Below are 12,503 nucleotides of genomic sequence, written 5' to 3'. Positions count from 1 at the left end.
AACATCTCAACATATGTGTAAACGAGATAGCATATCACCGCTTCTTTTCATACATCTTTATCTTACTGCTGACAGTGGGCACAAATTAATTTGAGCCCAGGACATGAGTTCATTGTCATTCACTGTTACTCGGTATAGGGATGCCAAAGGCTCGAACCTATCGCCCAGATAGCTAGCTAATCGATTGATTTCATTCGAAGGGACTTCAACCCCAAACGATCATTCGTTCCTGAACAGAAAGAAAAAGCTGGTTAATTCATACTGCGTACCTGGTCACTGTGGAAATGAGAACGATAACTCTTTAGCTAGACAAAGGTCATCCACTAACCTTGTTCTCCCAGAACTTTTTTGTGGAGTCTCACCGAGCACTTTAAGAGCTGAACTCGGTGGATGGGAGAAAGCAACCACCAAAGTGAGGTGGGTCAGCACAAGCGAGTTGCGACAATCCACGAAAACCACAGAGCCAAACCGCGAGAAGAGCTTCGTTCTTTTTAGGTTCAATAAGAAAGATCTGAGGACATTCACAAAGCTAATTACAGGGTGCTGAACCGGCAAGTATCATCTCAAGAAGCGAATGCCGAGTATTAACACAACGCAGATTGTGTGTCTTCGGTAAGACACATGTAGGTCCGGCCGATATTTGGAGGAAAAGTCCCGGGAGGTAATAAGCTTCATACAGAGTGCTCTGCCTAACTGAGATAAATGTGCTATGTAACAAGGACATCAACTCGCCAAATAGTGATGAACCTACTCGTACGCACTTAGAGTAAGTTGGGGCATACCACAATACTTTAAATAATGGTCGCAGAGGTTCAGTCCAAGCTTAGGAGAATGACTGGAGAGCGACATTATACTGACGACTTTGCTCTCTTTTCACTCTAACAGCCTCATGCATGAGCTGTTCATGAGAGCTCACATACAGCTACAGCTTAACAAGGCAAAGAAACTGTCTTGTGTTGCGTACGACAGTTCATTCTTGCGCATGTATTTTGTTCTTTCGGACATGACAGCCTAGTTTGCTCAGTGTGGCAGTCTGCTGATCGGCTGCGGCTGTCATCGACTCGCATTTTTTCGTTTCTCCTTTTTCACAGGCCGGTGGCATATTGAATACAAAGCAAACCGTTTCCATTGTTGATATTATTCCCCACGTAAGAAAAAACGTGCTTCGCACCATCTCTCTTTCATTCTTTCATCGGCCTTACTGTCGTGTATCATAATCACCTGACATTCCGCTCGGATTCGTGCTGAATAATGTCGGAAGATTATAGACTGTCATTTACGACAGCTTGAAATAACCAACAGACACAAGGAGATGAAAACTAACAGCCCGTATGGAGTTGCATGTGTGCTGTCGTCAGTTGGGAAACAGAGAGAGCTGTGCAATACAATGAGAGCCGGATCAGTTAAAAATTTGCTGTTATTGTCTTGCAGTCATTTTCATAACAGTGGTTCAGTCTTCTACGAAAATAAAAAACCAAAAACTAATGGCGAATGAACAATCGGCAAAGATAACACAGTGCAACAATTTTTTTGCATTGGCTTCTATGTATAGTTTTTTGGTGTAGTTCGATGCAAACATAAATTTTCCCGAGTTTGGGCCCATTTCACCATGGCAACAATGGCGACTTTTTGAATTTTTGAGAAATCTGAAATTTTCGATGTTTTTTCAACGCCATTTTGTTTTGAAGCCAAATATCAAAATTCTAAGAGTTTGTCTTCATATTAGCATATTCTTACCCATATTTAAAAAAAAACACTTAAATCTGAACAAAAACAGAGCTCAAAACGGAGATTCCACGAAAATGGTTATGGCATGGTTTTAGTATATTTTATAAAGCAAAATGATATCGAGTATGTAGAGCATTAATAGAGCATTATGCGCTGATATCTAAAAATGAAATAATTAAAAAACCTTCAGCAAAAAAAAAAATTTAACGTGGATTCCGGAATTCACGCGTTTTTTACGCGATCATTCCATTGAAAAACTGTCATGAGGCTTTAAAATCTCCAATGGCATCTATTTTCAACATTTTTCTGCAGTGTCAACAATTCCCTCGCAGCTGGAAAGAATGCTACATGTTTCCGGTTTTCAAAAAGGGCGAGAAACGCAATGTTGAGCATTATCGTGGGATTTCATCTCTCTGCGCTTGCTCGAAAGTTTTGGAGGCCGTAGTTTACGATCATTTAATGTTTCGCGCGAAAAACTTCATCTCCACTGCTCAGCATGGTTTTTACCCCGGCAGATCCGTGACAACTAACCTTCTGGAATTCACATCATTTTGCTTACGAAATATGGATTAACATTTTCAAGTGGATGCGGTCCATACGGACCTAAAAGCTGCATTCGATCGCGTCGATCACGGAATACTATGCGCAAAATGCGATAAATTAGGTGTTTCAACTGAAATGGTTGCATGGATTAGCTCGTATCTTCGTGGTCGCAAAACTGCCGTTAAACTGGGCATGTCGCAATCTAGCTGGTTCTGTAGCAACTCCGGAGTGCCCCAAGGCAGTATTTTAGGACCTCTGCTATTTTCTCTATTTATAAACGATATTACACGACTATTGCCTCCAGGCACGAGACTATTGTACGCTGATGACACTAAAATCTATAACCTCATTCAAACTTACGACGACTGTATCAGATTCCAAGAGCGAATTGACATTTTCGCTGATTGGTGCCGTCTTAATTATATGTCGATAAGTATCCCTAAGTGTTCCGTAATCAGCTTTAATCGAAAAAAACATCCACTGGTTTATGATTACCGCATTGCTGGAATGAACTTAACGCGTTGCGACGTTGTTACTGATCTTGGTGTTATACTCGACACTAAACTTACGTTTAGGCAACATTATACCTCGATTATCAATAAGGCCAACCGACAACTTGGCCTGGTTATGAGAATTAGTGAGGAATTCGATGATCTTGGTACCATCAGAACCCTACATTGTTCACTGGTACGCTCCATTTTGGAGTCTGCCTGTGCCGTGTGGGACCCATATTACGAATTTTGGGCCCAACGCATTGAACGTGTACAAAAGCTCTTCGTCCGAAGGATTTGCCGCACCCTACCTTGGAGAAACCCTGACATGCTTCCGCCCTATGAGGATCTCTGTGCGCTGGTTGGTATTGCACCATTAGAACGGCGACGGAAAGACATCATCGTTAAAACTGCACATAAAATCCTTACTGGCATCTATGATTGCCCCAACATCCTGTCGTTACTTCAACTGCACTGCCCCTCTCGTCCTCAGCGACATCAGCGACTCCTACAGCTACCTCCGCAACGTACTAATTATGGCCTGCATGAACCCATCCGTCATCTCACAGAGGAGTACAATTTAAATGGACATAATTATAATTTTCAGCTCTTGACTACTGTTTGTTTGTTCGACTATTGCTTGTTTGTTTTATATCATTGTATAGAATAGTATTGTCATATGTTTGTTATCTTCCTGTTATCAAGATGCTGGGTTTTATGCCGCTTTGAAAACCGCTACTGCTTTTTCAGGGCTGCTTTTCCCAGCCACCAATTCATTAAGACCATGTTTCGGATGAATTTCTAGAAAATAAATAAATAAATAATAAAAAAAATCATACGTAGGGGAAATTCTGTGTTATGAGCAGTTTTTTGAGCAGATGCAATTCAAGCGACTGTGGAGTTGTGGCAAGAGTCCCAGATTACCAAAGCAGATTCAAGATTTCGAAGATCTATCGAGCAAAGCTTGAAGCCTGTGGCAATCTTCGATGCTGTTGACAGTGATGTACAACTTTAAATAGTCGGCAAAAACAAGACAATCATTTTCAAGGTATGCAATTACGTCGTTCATGGAAACAAAAACAGAAGATGACTCAAGTTACTGCCTTGGGGCACCATAAACTATTAGTATGTCAGCTGAAGATGATTTCATCGGAGCCTTCAAATGAAGGCAGAAGAACATTAGATGTTGCTCAATTTAGCTTGCGATATAGAATGGTCGACCTAGCCAAATGTCGCCTTGAAATGAACTCCACTGCCGGAGTTCTCAATTCTATCGATTTTATGAACCACGTTTTTGGGGTCATATGTTTATGTGATGTTTGATTTGAGAAAAGTTTAAATAAGAAAAAAACTTAACGGGTGACGACTATAATTTGGAATTTATTTCTACTACTGTCAGAAAAAGATGGATGAACTTAAAGGAAAACTGATTTATTTCTCATGAAGATACATTCATTATGAACAAAAATAAATTAAACATTGGAGAAAGGTCCTTTACCGGCCTTACAATGAAGCCGCCGGAAAAATAGCGTTGTACAGCCTTCACGTAGACTTTTCGAATGCATGTCTTGATTCTACCAATCAACTGATTACAGTTCTCCAGTTATTTTTGTACCGAAGAAACTTCAAATCCCAAAGAAATCTTCGATAAAACAACACTGACGTAGATTTATTGGATTGCGTATTTGGGGTACAAGTGGAGTCAAGTAGTTGTTTAGGAAAGTATGTGTTTTTTGACGTAATGTAATGATATTTTATCTTGCCAATACACATTCCTTTCATCGGTATGGGGTTTTGGAGGAAATGGAATTAAAATTTTGTTCAAAGATTCGTTCTGGTATACATCTTGATTGGTAGCCAAACCACTAGGCTTGAACCAGGATTTAGACAAGAAGAAAACATATTTTCGGTCCACTACTCTTGCCCTACCACTACCTTCCTGGCGGATTATTGTTGGGGTTTGCAAAAAATTATACACAATCGAAGCCGGAAGATTTTTTTTTTTTTTTTCAAAATCGTTTACCGTGAACTTTTCAACAAAATTATTGTGCAGTTTATAGCTAAGTGTACAATGCGCTTGCAGAAAACTCCTTGTTTCCATGCTATTTTGAACAAAACAAAAAATACAGGCATAAAGAGGAGAGAAAAAGATTCCATATACATACTCCTATTTCTGTCTGAGCGTGTTTGTTGTGGAGTAAGAGATCCTCAAAAAAAAATCCAAATTTGTGGTTGTCACCCGTTATTTTTATTCGTTCACGAAGAACGAGCGTTCCATTCCAAAATTTTGAATATATTATTTAAAGCCATTGATAAACTTCGATTTTGAAATAATACTCTATTTATACTTCATTTCAATATGAATTAATTCGAACATAAAACTGCAAAATGGCGTTCATAGAATCGAACATTGTCTATTGTACGACATTGTAGCAACTAACCTTGGATGTAATGCCTATAAGATGCGTAATGTTCCGAGTACTCCCCGAAAAAGAGGCTCGATAGGGCGAAAACGATACTTTTGCGGCACGCTGGTCCCAAGTTATTTTTTTTCCGAAGAGAAACTGGAGAAGCCACACAATGCACAAATGATCGATTGGGGGCAGCAGCAAGAGACAATACTTCAGAGACCAAAAAAAGTGTTTTTGATTCCAGAGCTTAGGTTTAGTGATGGTTTGGAGGACAGTTTGCAAGCGAGATAAGTTTCCACTAGTTTTCATCGAGAAAGACGTCAAACTGAATGCTGTTTATTATGGTGCTTATTACGGGAGTCACTTCACGGTGAAATCAGAGTGAAGTGAACAAAATCCTATTATGGGACTCACGTTAGTGAGAAAAACATCGCAAAGTGACATCTGCCGTGGAATCTGGGTTATTATGAGAGTCATATCAGTGAAGTGAGATCGGAAAAAGCGACGTTCTGCGTGGAATTATTTCACGACCATTTTGAACGGTGAAATTATTCCACGAAGATGCCATAAGCCTTAAAGTTGATTGATTTGTGATCTAATGGTAAATATTGAATTTATTCTTCAGTAACGAAGCGAATCAGAAATTGATCCGTGCCTTAAAGCGGTCAAATTTTCATTTTTTTGCCCGATGAAAAAATGCAAACTAGTTAAGGAAATTTTCGATACCGAAAAAAACCTTTTTTTCGATGCCGAATGTTAAGACAAATGCAGAACACGTCAAGATCTGGTGTTATCTAAAAAACGGGAAAAACGACTTTCTGGGACTTAGACATTCTCGAGCTGGGAAATAATCTCATTTCACTTGTTCTATTCTCAATTTCACTCCACTGTCAATCTCACTCCACGGAGGTGATTTTTGTCACCTCACTTGAGGTGGAATCGGGAATAGGTCTAAAAAAGTGAAGTGAGTGTGAGAGTGAAATATATTTCACCGTGAAGTGACTCCCGTAATAAGCACCTATGAAACGGAAGTTTTGGAGAAAATTGTTGCCCCTAGTCCTTGAAAACTCTGCTCCAGCAAGACGGTGCACTAGCGCATACTGCGAATTTGGTTCAAGACTAGTGTAGGGACAATTTGACGGATTTTTTGGATAGAAATAAATGGCCGCCAAGTCAGAACATCTGTTGTAAATGTTCACTATGAAAAGTACTTTTAAGCAAAAAAATACTCAAAAATTAAATCCTAACTATCTCAATTGACTGGTATAACGTCCTAAATTTCTGCTAACACAAACGCAGAAAAATCCTCAAACGTTTTGAAACAGGAGTAAAAAATGTAGGGGGCCATTCCTAAACCACGTCGTCATAAAAAGGGGGACGGGGGGTTTGTCAAAAGACCACGAATGACCACGCATGGGGTGGGGGGGTTACCGAAAGGACCACGTGGTCTTTTTTCCTGACTTATAATTTATTGTTGCCACCAAGTCAAGAATGAAGCTTTTGCATTTTAGAAATATAGAATGTGCTGAAAGTTTAATAATAAAAATGTGAAAAATTTAGGCGAATTTTTGGCACTTTACAAATGAAAAAACCACGTGGTTAGAGTCGCAAGGGGGAAGGGGTTGGCCAAAAGACCACGGGGGGTACGGGGGTATAAAAAGTGATCAAAATAAGACCACGTGGTTTAGGAACGGTCCCTAGGCAGTATGGTTTGCAATATAACTATACGCCTTAATTTCGAATTGTGTTTACCCTGCTTCGCCTTAAGAATAAAAAAACGAACAGATCTCTGCGACAAAATTTTTGAATATGGCCGGTGGCAAAAGCAAAGCCTTGGTACTACATTCTGAGACGGAACTCGACCTTCTGTTCTGTATTATACATAGACTTCACAGCCAACTGTTCTAGTGTACAGGACAATTATGTTTCTCCCCTTCGTCAATTTTTTTATAGTATTCCAGGTTTAACCACACATAGTATAGAATTTGGTCGAAGATAATTGTTTGTCACTCTCCAATTTCAACATGAGGGAAACACGGGCAAACAACAACCATGATGTCAAATAAATTTGACCATTATGTCAGAAGGTCAAATATTTGACAATTAGTGAAAGAGTGTAATACAGGCTTAAGATCTTCTAAAACATCCATGAACAACCTAACGTTTTCGGTGTCCCGGATAGCATAGTTATGCATCTTTTCAATTGAATAAAAATAAGCATGTTTAAACCATAATTTATTCGACCAATACGCCTCTACCAATCGCCAAGTTTGGTAGCAGAAACGACCAATGACCTGCACGGCAGGTCAATACTGAGTCAAAATCGAGCGAATAAAGAAAGGTTTTGACAGCACATAGGTTGCTTCCAGGTCAAAACGAAGGTTCGATGGTTTTGCAAAAAAGGGGGAGTGATTTCTATTCTAACTTGGATAACCGATAATTGCGGGAAATCAAAAATAATCATTAATAGACGAGAAACAAACGAAACCTGCACGGAAATTCTCAAATCAAAATCAAAGAACCAAAAAAAAAAAGAAAAACAAACGAATAACTAAAGCTTTGTGAAGAGATTTATTTTTGACATTTTTTTGTTTGTTTTAATCATAGAGTTTTACCTTTTCTAATAAATAAATATCATAATACATCGAAATATAAGAAGATAGTGACACGATCGTGCCCAATTAAAACCATTTATTGCTTCCAGTTTACCGTTCGATACATTGTTTTTTTTTTTAAATAGACTATTTTTTCCAGCAACAGCCACGAATTATACACTTTAAGCTTTTCCTCTCGTACTCGACCAACTCTTAGGGTGAAAAATAACATCAATAAGAAACGAAGATAGATGACATAACCACAAATTGAACTGTAAACTGTAAAGGAGTCGCCACCGAACGAACCGGTGATGGTGTTTGCAGTGACTTTTCGAAAGGGGCGAACTTCCTTGCGAAGCGATAGCAGAGATAAATGGTTCCAACCGGGACCGATGCCGGACTGGTTGACGGGCGGTGTTACGCGTACAGTCGGTGTTATTGCTATTGTTACAGCCAGTATCTGGCTGTTGTGATGCTGTTCATGTTCAAAAGAATTTCTATCAAATCGATCGCTGTTTGTCGATGCAATCGAACACAATGGTGACACGCAATGTTGTTGTTTTTTCGGTTGATACTGGTCCGGTCGGCTCGGGCGGTTGGTCTCGTCAAGCCGGGACCACCTGCACGCTTGTGCCAGCTTCCTATTCCTTGAGAATGAGCTCGACGAAGGCGGTGTCCAGGTCGTCTCCGATTTCCCTGTACTTCTCCTTCTCCAGGACGAGTTCGTCTGGTTAACGTTTTGGGAAAATCGATGTAACAGAAAATAAAAAAAATAGTAGAAAACAAATAAAAGAAAGAAAAAAAAAGAAATCAGAACTAATGCCAAACGGTTTGTTTTGGGAAAATATAATTTGAATAAAATTGTAACGTTACCTAGTTGCGGTGAGGTTAGGAAAGCACAACTCTAGCTTGAAAAAGTAAACGGTAAATAAATTATAAGCCATTCCAAAAAAAGATTCGCAGTAGTTTCCGGGCCCATCGTGTGTAGCTGGATACGTTTTTTTTTCTCGGGTATGGTGTGGCAATAAAACCGAACCGCGCTCAATCAATTGAGGGTTTTGCGAGTACGACTAGCGGCCGACCTACGGTGGAAAAGTGCTCTTGGGGCGTGATTGTTGGACAACAGATTTTGACGATACGAATTTGGCAATAAGGTTGGAAGTTTTCCCGAATTATGGAGATTCTCGTTTCGTACCATAGTACGGAGTGTTTATCCTGCAATAACTGCACCATGTAGGGAAAATATTAGGCCTTGTACTAATGCATAACTTTATGGATTTTTTTTCCTTATATTTTGATGTGAAAAATTTAAAATTACGGAAAAACATTGGTCAGAAAATAGATAATCAATATGTATTCGATTCTCTCACATTAGCGGTCATTTCTGAACTGACTGAATTAGCCGGCATTACGTCCCAAATACCTGCTAGCACGGAGGCAAAATAATATTTTTTTCGGAAATGCTGTAGCTCGGATTTTTTTCGTAATACCTCTACGTAATAGGTGTTATTCGGGTAAATTTTTCTCTGCAACACGAGACAATTGTCGAATTTGAAATCAAAATATCATTATTGGCCGAAAAATGCAATTTAATTTTCCAACTGTAAAAATAACATATCTAGCAACACTGCCGGTCAAAATTGTTATTTTATTTTTTGAATATTTTTTATTATTTCTTGAATAATTTTCTTCAATCCATAATTCAGCCAGTTTCAGAGATATTAGCAGAATAAAAAAAAAATGCTATAATTCAAGTTTCGCTCCTAATACCGTGGAATGGGGTGAAATTGATCACCTGAAAGTTCGTGATAAAAAATACTAATCAAAAGATATTGCTCTTACAACACTAGGCAATGTAAACGTGTCCTTAAACGCAACTTTTGCATGATTCACGTATCTGTCAAAGTTAACCCTTGCATGCCCGGTGCAATTTTTCATATTTTCGAAAAATTCTTCTAACTCAGTCAAAACTCAATCAAATTCGATCAAACCAGTTTTCAAATAACAAAAAAATATTGAATTTACCTAAAGTAATCTTAGTTGAGGGTTAATTACGTTAAATTTGGAGAAGTGAGTAAAGTTTGATAAAAGCTCAAAAAATGTAATTTTTAACAATGATCATTCCATACCATTAAAGAAATACTGATGAATTCGCCGGAAACCACAAAGATTTAAATTCCAGAGCTAGTTTTTGAGATTTTGCAACAAACCGAATTAAAATCGGTCTAACGACGATCAAATGAGAGCAAATTTAGCAACAAGCAGCTCGTGAACCAAAATAAACAAATTTTTGTTTCCAAACTAGCTGTAAATGATATTTTTCAGCACAGAAAGCATCATTTATCTTTAGCAAATCGAAAAAAGCACATTGCCAAAAGAATGTATGGATTTCAATGGTGATCAATTTCACCCCACTTTACCTCATACTACCTTATAGAATTATCGAATTTATTTAATGAAGTAGACGATAGAAACTTCACCAATAGCCATAGAGGTTTACTGAAGCACAGCACATACCAGTACTTGTTTTAAAATTATACTATTTCGGGAAAAATGTACATGAAGCTAGTTCATTGGAAATTGTTATAAAAATTGATCAATTTCACCCCATTCCATGGTACCTCGGGGTGATAAGTGTTTTTTATGTAAAATTTTCTCAGGAACACGATGAAATTGTTTAATTTGAAATCAAAATATACTCATTTGCCGAAAAATGCAATTTCAATATGTCTGGCAACACGATCGCTCAAATTTGATATTCTTTTTGGAATCAACTAATTTTCTTTGAAATCCATGTATCTATTTATCTCTAGACATCATGCATTTGAAGCTTATGGCAGGAAATAAGACTTTTTGACGAAAGATTACATTTTTTCAACAAAGGAGAAGGTCTCACGGGACGAGGGGTAGACCGATCGGTACCAAAATTTGGATTTTTGCATAATGACCTTAAAGCAACCATTCCACAAAATTTGAGCCAAATCTGAAAAGGTCGCGTACATGAGGTGTGCACACTTAAGATGGACTCATATTTTGAGCCAGTTGATGTTTTTCAATTCGAAATTTTTACGACTGCTGAGCTATGGCCACAGACAAACAGACGTACCACGAGATTTATTCCCGTGGATCAAAATAACGGTCATTTTAAATGAGTTCCAGCTATGCGGAATTTCCTCTGAACTCAATTGACAGTATTAGAGCACAGTGCTTCCATTATCAGCAGAAAAGCTGAAAGTTTATCTTTTGCGGAATATGTTCAGTAGGTGTCGCACAAGTTAGTCGGAACCACAATTTCCTTAGAATTTTGTATGCAGTGGTACGTCTGTTTGTCTGTGCTATGACTTTGTCTTGATTTTCCGCTTAGGTTAAATATATACACCTCTATTTTAATACATTTTAACTCACTAACACACGAAGTTCCAATCGAACAAATCTCGTTTCCTAATCCTAGTGCCGATTAAATTTAACGAAAAATAAAGAATTTTGTACCACTCGTAGAGCACTTTTCCAACGCAGTCCTCCGCCCCCTCTGTTCCTGGGGGTAGTTTCATTTCCTTTGTTCGGTTTCGCTTGGGTGCTACTGAAAGAACAACTACAACAGTTCGCGGATGTTTTCGGCAGTGGGAGGTAAACTAAAGGAAATAAACGTTACACAATAGTAGAAATCAAGCAATTAATTTTATTTGGAAAATAAGTAATAGCGTAGTAGAAAAAATATAAGACAGTTAACGTAAAACTCAGTGATTGTGTATAACAACAAAAGTAGAATATTGCGGTAGGTGAGAGAAACATTCTTCTTTAGTTTGCTCTGATAGGGCAGCGCAATAACATCTATCGTGCGAGAACACGTTAAACGAAAGTGGTGATAATTAAAGAGTAGAGAGTCGGGGAAGTAAGAGTAAGCAATATTTTGATGGCATGGCTTAGGACGCGGGCGCTTCCTCAGCTGGGGCGGCTTCCGCTGGGGCAGCTTCAGCGGGGGCAGCCTCAGCAGGGGCTGCTTCCGCCGGCGCGTCTCCTTCAGCAGGGGCAGCTTCAGCGGCTCCTTCGGCCGGTGCAGGTGCCTCGCCTTCAGCAGGCGCTGCACCTTCAGCCGCAGGAGCAGCTTCAACGGCGGCAGCAGCTGCTGCAGCGGCAGCAGCGGCTGCTTCCGCTGCGGCAGCTTCTGCCGCTGCCTGTGCCTCCGATTCAGCGGCCGTTTCGGCGGCAATATCTCGCGGTGGTGTTGTTCCAGTTGCCGAGCGTACATACGGCACTTCGGCGCCCTCCGGTGGGAAGTGCTTTTGCAGTTCGAACGGGCTCGGAGAACGCGGCTTGACGACTTCCGCTGGGGCTGCCTCGGCAGCGCCTTCGACTGGGGCAGCACCTGCCTCGGTTGCTCCTGCCTCGGGCGCCTTCGCCGCTGATGGCGCTGGTGGTGGAGTTGGCAGCTTTGGTGGCGGAGGCGGGGTCTTTGGCTTCGGACGCCGCTCGGTCCAGATCGGATCGACACCCGGAATGAGATCGACAAAGGCAAAGTCCAAATCGTCGCCAATCTCGGCAAAACGGATCTTTTCGATAATCAGTTCGTCTAGTGTTGCCAATTGGTTTTGTTTTATTTTTCGCAATTTTTCGCGGCGGAGATAGTCGGGTTGTGATGGTTGTTAGTTTTGTTTTCGGTTTGATTGGTCGAAAGAGGTGCAGATTAGGAGGAGAAAAAAGCATAACAGAAGCAATAAATATAAGAGAAAGAGAAT

At 39.8% G+C, this 12,503-nt stretch overlaps 1 protein-coding gene across 26 annotated transcripts in view; it reads right to left on the bottom strand.

Moving 5' to 3' along the window:
- The window catches only part of LOC129730045 (tropomyosin-2), a 131,985-nt gene that overhangs the window by 10,749 nt on the left and 108,733 nt on the right, over positions 1 to 12,503 (bottom strand). For 16 of the 26 annotated variants that reach the window (XM_055689048.1, XM_055689044.1, XM_055689046.1 and 13 more), the window contains one exon: positions 11,427 to 12,337. The exons of 4 other annotated variants lie outside the window; for them this stretch is intronic. In XM_055689048.1, the coding sequence (XP_055545023.1) occupies positions 11,691 to 12,337 (647 nt within the window). In that variant the 3' untranslated portion in view covers positions 11,427 to 11,690. Of the gene's footprint in view, positions 1 to 7,725; positions 8,495 to 11,426; positions 12,338 to 12,503 lie in introns of those variants that run through there. 6 more of the 26 variants (XM_055689057.1, XM_055689056.1, XM_055689031.1 and 3 more) reach the window with 1 other exon arrangement.

This window comes from Wyeomyia smithii, chromosome 3, assembly GCF_029784165.1.
Source record: "Wyeomyia smithii strain HCP4-BCI-WySm-NY-G18 chromosome 3, ASM2978416v1, whole genome shotgun sequence".
Taxonomy (NCBI): Eukaryota; Metazoa; Arthropoda; class Insecta; order Diptera; family Culicidae; genus Wyeomyia; species Wyeomyia smithii.
The sequence above is the reverse complement of the archived record's forward strand: the minus strand, read 5'-3'. Positions and strand labels throughout refer to the sequence as shown.